General features: G+C 42.3%; 1 protein-coding gene across 1 annotated transcript in view; it reads left to right on the top strand.

Moving 5' to 3' along the window:
* Positions 1–8,860, top strand: part of AMOTL1 (angiomotin like 1) — a 102,784-nt gene that overhangs the window by 22,148 nt on the left and 71,776 nt on the right. Inside the window, exon 3 of the mRNA XM_003780808.3 lies at positions 5,427–5,573. Coding sequence (XP_003780856.1) covers positions 5,427–5,573 — 147 coding nt within the window. The remainder of the gene's footprint in view (positions 1–5,426; positions 5,574–8,860) is intronic.

Below are 8,860 nucleotides of genomic sequence, written 5' to 3'. Positions count from 1 at the left end.
AAGCGAGTCTCCTGCCTCTGCCTCCCAAGTAGCTGGGACCACAGGCGCCCGCCATAGTGCCCGGCTATTTTTTGGTTGCAGCCATCATTGTTGTTTTGGCAGGCCCAGGCTGGATTCGAACCCACCACCTTAGGTGTATATGCCTGGCGCCTTAGCCACTTGAGCCACAGGCACCCAGCCGAAATTGTTACTTCTAACATCATGTACAAAGCCTTTCTGGAATTATATCCTGTAATTAACCTGTTTTAGGTTTTATTTTTCCAACCTGGTAGAAAGTTCTGTAGTACTAAGAATACAATTATAAGTTAGTTATTTTTAAATGTATCTTTACATACATACATTTATATGTGTGCATGTATTTATATGCACACGTATATAAAACAAGCTAATATATTTATTAAGTCCCCATTATGTAGTAGAAACTCTTAGGTACTGTGAACATATATAGATGATTCACTGATTTAATGAATATGTTGAGTACTTGCTATGATCATATTTCTGCCAGTGACGACAGGTTATAAGACATGGTCTGTACTGTTATAAACTTGTAAGTTAATTGAGGAGAGGAAAAAATGAGCTAAATTCATAGTTGGTTTAATATGTTGTGGTATCAGTGTGCCTAGGATGTTGTGGGAGCAGAGTGGCACATAGAAACCTGGGAGGAGAGGAGGGTGGCTCCCTGGAGGAAGTGGCACTAGAATAGAGTTTCAGACTTTTCAATAGTCAGAATATGTATTTTAGCACTAAAGTAAGAGTTTTGTAGACTCATAAAGGTAGAAAGGCTGCCCAGATGGGGAAATCATGCAGAACTGCAATTATTTTTCTAGGGTTTGTGCAAAGGATGGTTGGGGTATTATATGCGAATTACTATAATTCAAGGCAGATCAGGCTAAGTCTAGTTCTGAGATACAGAGAAAATGCTGTCATAGAACGAGGGTCAGAACAATTAACTTTTAAAAAATATAAGTCAGAGATTCTTGATTGTGGGCAGTACGAAGTGAACAGTGAAATTTATTGGAGCTATATTGGGCAGCTCACAGTTGAGGGGAAGGCTCAGCCAACGGGCAGGATTCTAGGCACAGATACACCGGGAACACAGCCGTGGGTGTGCTGCTTGTGTCCTTGGGATGAGGGCACCTTGGAGATCGCTGCTGCTCCCGGACTCCTGGTGATAATGCCACTGTGCATGATTTGTCAATCTCCTTTTGTCTTTCTGTCATCTCCTCCAGATTGAGTCAATATGAGGTTGATTGCGCCCTGGGCATCCTGACTGCTATATCAGGGAAGGGACGCTCTGACTTGAGAAGTGCAAGAAAGAACCTGCCCCCAAGACTCGCACAGTGTGTTCTGTGTTCTCTAGCACTAAAAGTGTTTAGTGGGGATGGAATAGTGGGGAAGGCATGTGATTGGAAATTAAACCAACTCTCATTTATTTTTCACTGCTATGGTGTTACAAGAACGATGTACTAATGCTTCTAACTTCTACTCCACCCACAATAGAAGCTGGATTCTGGGTCTGCAGATGTAGCTCCATCTTCCTGATCCATAACTAGGCTGCATTGAACTCTATGCTTTAAAGAGATGAAACACTTTCATGACTCATTCCTGCACTTCTGCTTTCCCATGCTGGGCTAATCTCTCACTGTGGGCTCCAGTGCAGCTCACATGTCTCTCTCTCCTTGTCACTGCAGTCCTGTGTCCCTTCCTTAAGTCAACAGGTGCTGATGAATTACTCCTGGGCCTCCAAAGCATTATGGACCTCTAAGAGAGCACTTGCTCAACAGTGGCAATGAATTTGGGTAACTGTGTTCACGTTGGATTCTGGAACTAAATCATAATATCCTAAGGCTGAAAACTAGTCACCTAACTAGTTTCTTGGTATTTATAGCTCCTATCACTATGTTCACTTGAACTCAATCGTTACTTTAAAGTTTAACCTTATTTTCTGCATTTTGGTTTACACTGATAATATGTCAGAGATATTTCTTAAGTAAGCCTTACAAAGTTAAACATCAGACAAGTTCAAAGTTATTTATTACATTTTCTACCTTGAGAACGTCTAAACTAAATAGATAATAGTGTATTCATGTCACTTGTTTTCTAGAAGAGATGGATTAGTCTAGGGATTATATTTAAGGTTTGATGCCCATTTTGAAGACCTTCATGTATAGGGGTTGGGAATTTGGGAAGCCCCTCCTCCCAAATCTCTACCTTAAATCTGCAGTTTCAAATAATGGCTCCTTGAAAAAAAGAGAGTGAGAGAACATATTCAATGTATGCTTTTGTTTCGTGGTGGAGATTCCAGTTTCTTTTCAAAAAATATGTGTGTTTTGTGCAGGTGTTTGTAGAGGAAGGTATCACTGCCTGGTTGTGCTTTACTCAGCTCTTGGGTACCCAGACTGTGATTTGGCTAATCCAGAAGAGCTGGATTGTCCTCAGAGGAGGACTTGTGAACAGACCAGCATTTATTTTTCAGGTAGTGATCATAGGCTTTCTAAGCCCCTTCGAAGTGTTGTTTCCAGGGCATCTGTCTTTCTGAGCATGGCGTTTCGCTCCCTAGAAAAACTTTGAATTCTACCAGAATCAGAAGGCTTGATTGCTTACTTTTAACTTTGAGTTTGCTGGCACACTCAGCAAATTCCTTACGTCTTAGAAAGGAAAGGTGGAAACCACAGAATTGTTTGTTGCTGTGGTTAAACTCTCCATTATTAAGTTATAGGAAGTTATTCTAATCTAGACAGTGAAATTGTTTTCAAATGCATTAAGAGGTTTTAGATTACACATAGCTGGCAAAAAGTCTTGCACTTTGGTGACATAACACTTGGGACTTGTTTTGCAGTTAGTGGTATCTCTGGGCTGCAGACCTCAAAGCACCAGTATTAGCTGCAAAGTAAGTGCTCCCTCCACTTAGGGAACTGAGAAATACAGGAATTATGTGGAACTTTGAGAGATTGGCTTTGGAGGGATCTTTAACCTTTTCTTGAAACTCTTACTCAATCGTGAGACTATTCCAGAGAATAATGCCATGTTTTTGCCATGAGTTAGCAGGTATTAATAGTAAGAGGGCACATGCTTACGCACTGCAGACCTGCAGAAGTTAGCAGGTGCACAGCATGGTGCTTGCCTTCAGCAGGCTGAGTCTTCACCCAAGCAATGATATCAGTAGCTGTGTGAAAACTACTGTATTACACACACTAGGCAGTTGAAGTTCAAGTGCCAAGTTTTGTGTGCTCAGATCCTAATTGTGGGGATAGTTGAAGGAAGAGAGGCCAGTGTGTATGTGTGTGTGTGTGTGTGTGTGTGGCATTCTGGAGGAGGTAAAATGTAGAGGTACATTTATTGGGTTGAACTTTAAAGTAGTTGGGGCTGCACGTGAAGCCAGAGGATGGCCAGAGAGAGAAGCAAAGGAGTCTTCTACTGACAGATGACATGGAGATTCTGTAAAGAAGAAGGAAGCATTCTTGGTGAAATGGGTCATAGTCATAGTAAAGCTGTGTGAGTGGTGATCCTTAGATGAGGTTCTGATTTGAAAGAATACAGTAACTCAGTTGCCACCAACAAGTTCAGCCCCTGAAGGCAGCTGTACTGTACACATCACACACTTGGGAGCCCGCAGAGCCCGTGACAGCCCCCGTGGGGGCTTTCTGGGTGGGGTGGGTATCTGGGAGCCAGCTGGGGTTTCTCACAGCTCTTGCTTCCACGTGTGAACAGCTAACAAGGGAAACAGCATTTCCCCTCATCCCTTGGTTTGCTTTTGGTTCCTCGTTCCAGGTGTCCTTGACTCTGTGGGTTGGATCACTACCCTGCACTGTGCCTGGAAAAGAGACTCAGTTTGTGCGTTGGTGTTCCCGTGAAGACGGGAACCGTATAGGTGGGGGAAGGATGAGGGTGGGATGAGGTGGGCCTGTCTTAGAGACTTGCTGTACGGCCCGGAATCCCATGCAGACTTTGTGAAGCACAGAGTGAGAAACCAGCAGCTAAACTGCTTCCTTGGGGCTGTGTCCGTGCTGGGCTCACTCACTGTCTCTTAGTGCTAGTGGAGTGAATGGTTCCGGGGCTTCTCTGTCTGCAGGGTCAGTTCTTGTCATCTGCTCAGCTGTCCCAGGAGTGGGAATGTGACTAGTGAGTGTGTGGGTCCCCAAGGTTTTGAGGTACATGCCTGTCTTAATGGCCTTATGGTCTAATTAATTAGTCACTTTACTGCTAGCTTTGGCTTTGTGGGATTATGAGTAGACAAGAAACTCTTCAAATTACCAGTTTGAAGAGATTGCTGAAAAATACTGTTTTTCTTCTAATGCAGTTATCTTTGGGGTGAGGATTTTAATAAAAAGAAAAATTGTATGACTTTTTCCCCAGAGTAAACTAAGTTACCTTTGCCGAAAAGACCCTGAAAGTTGGTGCCCATGAGAGCAGAGAAGGAAAACTGCTGTATGTGCAGTGTCAGTGTTACTGTAGTGGTCTCTCACGTTCAGAGTACAGTGTCACATTTAATTGCAACAGGAAGCATACTCTGGTTTGTGTGTGGAGCAGATAAACTGGAGCTGAAAAGCCAGTGCTTGGCAGAGGACCAGAACCCATGGCCCCGGCTCCATGCTGCAACACAAGACTCTGAAGCCTTTGAGGGAGCAGAGCACTCTGTCCTGGGCTGGGGCATTCTCTTGCTAGCACATGGTCTGGCCAAAGGACCATCCCTCTCTCTATCTCTTACATGTTGTAGCGACAGCTGCTCTTCCCACTTTAGTTTCCCTTCCCTGACCTCCCCTCCTCCTTCCTTTCTAGCCCCTCCTTGACCACAGGTCCTGATTTGTGATATATTCAGTCCCACAAAGTGCTTGACTTTTTTTTTTTTTAAAGACAGAGTCTCTCTTTATTGTCCTCTGTAGAGTGCAGTGACATCACAGCTCACAGCAACCTCAAACTCTTGGGCTTAAGTGATTTTCTTACCTCAGCTTCCCAAGTAACTGGGACTAGAGGTGCCCACCACAATGTCCCGCTATTTTTTTTTATTATAATTGTCATTGTGTGTGTGTGTGTTTTGTGTGTTTGTTTGTTTTCAACAGGCCCGGGCTGGGTTCGAACCCTCCACCTCTGGTGTATGTGGCCAGCGCCCTAACCACTGAGCTATGGGCGCCGAGCCAAAGGGCTTGACTTTTGTTAGTGGTGTCTGTGCTGCCCCTGCGTCTGGGTTATGGGAAAGCATTCACTGCCCACCCTTGGCATGTCTTGAAGATTGTTATGTTGCCCTCAGGGGTCATTTTGGTGGGTGGCTGGACTTGTGATAATTCTGAGTACTAACTTAGGAATTTTATGAATCAAAAAGACAGAGCTCACACTGAGAGTTGAAATGTGAGAATGCCTGGTGGGCTCTTGTGTATCACACAGGAAAAGGGAAGGCTTCTGGGTTCACCCAGCTTTCTTTCCTGCAGGTCCTCCTGTTTGTTACGGCCCCAGTGGTCCTGGCCAGATTCTAGAAGACTCCAACTACTTTCCCCCAGACTTCCAGCTTTATTCTGGGAGGCATGAGACATCTGCTTTGACAGTGGAGACAAGTAGTACCATCAGGGACAAAGTTGGTAAGTCCTTTTACTTGTGTTGGAAAAGCAAAATAATCTTATACTTCTCTGTTTTTAAATCTTTTGCATAATTCAAATTTTTCTTTATTCTCTGATCTTGTATTAAAAATCAGCACATTGGATTATTGGTTGTTTCTTTGCTGGTAGGTGCCTAATTTTATTTTGTGCTATGTGTTAATAGACTATTTTACTCTAATGTGTGACTTTCAGAGAGTTACACCTAAATGTGGACAGATTTCAGAAGTAAGCCATTTCCCCTATATTTTTTCCTAATTCCTAAATATTTTTTTCTACCCTTTCTCAGAATTTTTCATTTCCTTTTTCCTTCTCTGCTTTTATTTTTATCTCTTTTGGCAAACAATTCAGGAGTTCAGAAGAAATAATGTAAAAGTAGGGAAGGAACTGTCTCTTTTGTAAAAACTTCCTATATATTTTTGAGGGCTTTTGAGACTGATAAAACTATGAGGTTATCTTTAAAATCGCTTTAGGGAAGGATGTTACGGTTTTTGCCAAATGTACTTATAACTCATTTTTCTCTTCAGTGAAAAAGGAATTCAATAGTTTTCATGCTTGTGGAGATCCATTTCTTTATTATTCATCCAAACAAATCATTTTCCTTTAGAAATATATTTTTATTTGAATTTTTATTCAAGTATTGTTTTAAAATATTAATTCTTACTTGGATGCACTTGTTCCAAGAAGCCTTTCAGATCAGTTGCTCTGAGCATAAGGACTGTGTTTTCTTTATTCTCTTAACCCCTGAATCTAACCCAGTGCCTAAAATAATTGTAAATATTTATTTATAATAAATATTTGTGGAAGGAATGAGTGGACCAGTCCACAGTCTGACCCACGTTGATCTTTCCATCCTCCTATTATTCATTGTTTATTACAGTTATTTGGCAATTCATCTTGTGTGGGCTATTTATAATGTTTTTAATGTTTACAACTTTCTATTGTTGAACCTTGGGTTTCTATCTCAGTTGTAGTATATGCTCTCTGAAGTTAAAGGCTTCAGTGTGAATTTATTGTGTGAATTTATTTCACATGCATTTCTATGAGGTGGCTATGAAGTCGCTTCATTTTTCAGAGAGGTGCAGAAAAGCCACAGAGGCAAGATTTTGGGAGGTGGGAGTGACAGGGAGATCCTTATGATCAAAGTTGACTTTCAGGAACCAGTCTGTAAAATGTTTCAATTTTCTCAACAATCAGGTCTTGAATGCCTTCTGTGTATCAGGGCAGGTTCTAGGCAAGGGTAGACAGCACGTGGATGTAAGATGACACTGCCAGTAGAGGAAGGCAGGTAATCAGCCCAGTATGGATTGAAAGTGGAAGAGGCCAGAGGCAGGAGATACTGGGAGGCAATTGGGAGCACGTAAGCAGCTGGTAAGGAAAACAGTGACCCATGGAGAATGGACTGGATGGTGCATGTGTTCATGTGGAAACGAGGGCTTGCATTCAATTTTTAACTGTTACATGTGAAATTTCTTACTGAAAATTAGGGGACCAACACAGTTACAGTTTTTTGCTATTGCAAGGAACTGAAAATGTCATCTGCTGTTATAACCTTTCTCATATTTTAATACCAAAAAAGTAAGAGGGATGTAATCCTTGACAGACCTTGCCTAAAAAAAATAGTTGTAAACCTTCTAATGACTAGCATGTGTCTGTGTATACACGCATGCAGCTGTGTTAATGTGCATACATGTATATACCTTATAAGCAAACCATATCACCTTCATTTTTCTCATTTCATTGTGGACTCAGAAAAACTAGCTTGGCGGTCGATTAAATGTGGAGTGTGAAGGAGAGAAAAGGTCAAAAATGAATATGAAATTTTTATCCGGATGACTCGTGACGGGGATGTCATTTATAGGGGAAAAAGATGTACTTGGGGAAGAAAGATTTTTTTTGGAAAATAATATGCTCCTCTGTGTATATAAAACCGCAGCGCCATCACTGCGAGGAATTGTCCACCTGAAGGCTGCCTAGATCTAGTCCTGCTCCCTCAATTTACAGGTGGGACACTGAGGCTCAGAGAGAATAAGTGACACTTGAGGTCATGCCAGTGGTGAGTGGTAGAATTTTTACTCTCACAATGCTGTTGTGAAGTAGCCTTAGTTCACTACTTACTACTATTGTAAAATGGGCTCAGTGTTACATTTCATGAAGCTCATGTAGCTATTCTTTCACTTTTAAATGTCTGAACCCCCATTACTTGCAGGCATTCGACTTTGTGCTGGAGAGGCCCAGATAAGAAGACACGATCTTTACCTTTAAGACATTTCCAGTCTTATGTAAATAAATAATTACCATCTACTGTGCTAATTGCTCCAGTAGACAAATGGAGTGGGGCTGTAGGAGAAGGTGGGCTCAAGCCTGCTGGGCTGCAGTAGGAGAAGCTTTACTCAGAAGGCAGCTCTGGATCTATTAGTGAAGCACTTCTGTAAGCATCTCCCAGGAGACATGATGAGCTGCATCTTTCTAGGCAGAGGGAAGAATGCAAGCAAAGGCTCAAAGGCTGGAGAGAGAGAGCATTTCTTACGTACTTCTTATGTATTGTTGGAGCTTAAACTCCGGGGGGTGGCATGAAATGCTGCCAGACAGACAGGCAGTACCTGCTATACCACTTGATAGAATGTCAGTTTCATCCTGTAATTGATCACTGAGGAATTTTGTGCAGAAGAATGACACAACAGGATTAGATTGTCCTCTTGGAACAATCTTGCAAGGTACTGTGGAACGTAGATTGGGGTCTGAAGAGGGGTATTTGGAAGTTGGAATGAGACTAGAGTCAGGGAAACAGATGAGCAGACTATTGGAATGGCCTGGGGATGAGGCTCCAAGGGCTTGTAAGACCGTGCAATGAAAAGAGATTTGGTGTCAGACCCTGGCTCTGCATCTTCTTCCTCTGTGACTTCTGTGATTTTCCTTCTCTCATCTTCTCTCCCATCTGTAAACTGGGGGGATTAATATCTGCCTCTTAGGATTATACGTGGAATAAATGAAGTTACACCTGGAGAGAATGAGTATTTACCTGGCCCATCTGTGGACACATTTTAAGGAGTTCTTATGGTTGTCGTATTATGATTATTAATGAGGAACTTGGAGATTGGCACAGGAATAAGGAGAGAGTTGGCAGAGATGTTGGGAAGGTAGAATTGACAAGCAGTGACTGACTGGATGTTGAGGGTAAGGGAGAAGAAGGAACTCTGAAAAATTCCCAGGTCTATGGCTTGAAAGAAAGTGGACGAGGTGGGAGATACCAGTGTTGGGATGGGAGATAC

The sequence above is a fragment of the Otolemur garnettii genome, unplaced genomic scaffold (assembly GCF_000181295.1).
Source record: "Otolemur garnettii isolate 467f Iridium unplaced genomic scaffold, OtoGar3 scaffold00001, whole genome shotgun sequence".
Classification (NCBI taxonomy): Eukaryota; Metazoa; Chordata; class Mammalia; order Primates; family Galagidae; genus Otolemur; species Otolemur garnettii.
Note: the sequence above shows the minus strand (reverse complement) of the source record. Positions and strands in the feature narration are given on the sequence as shown.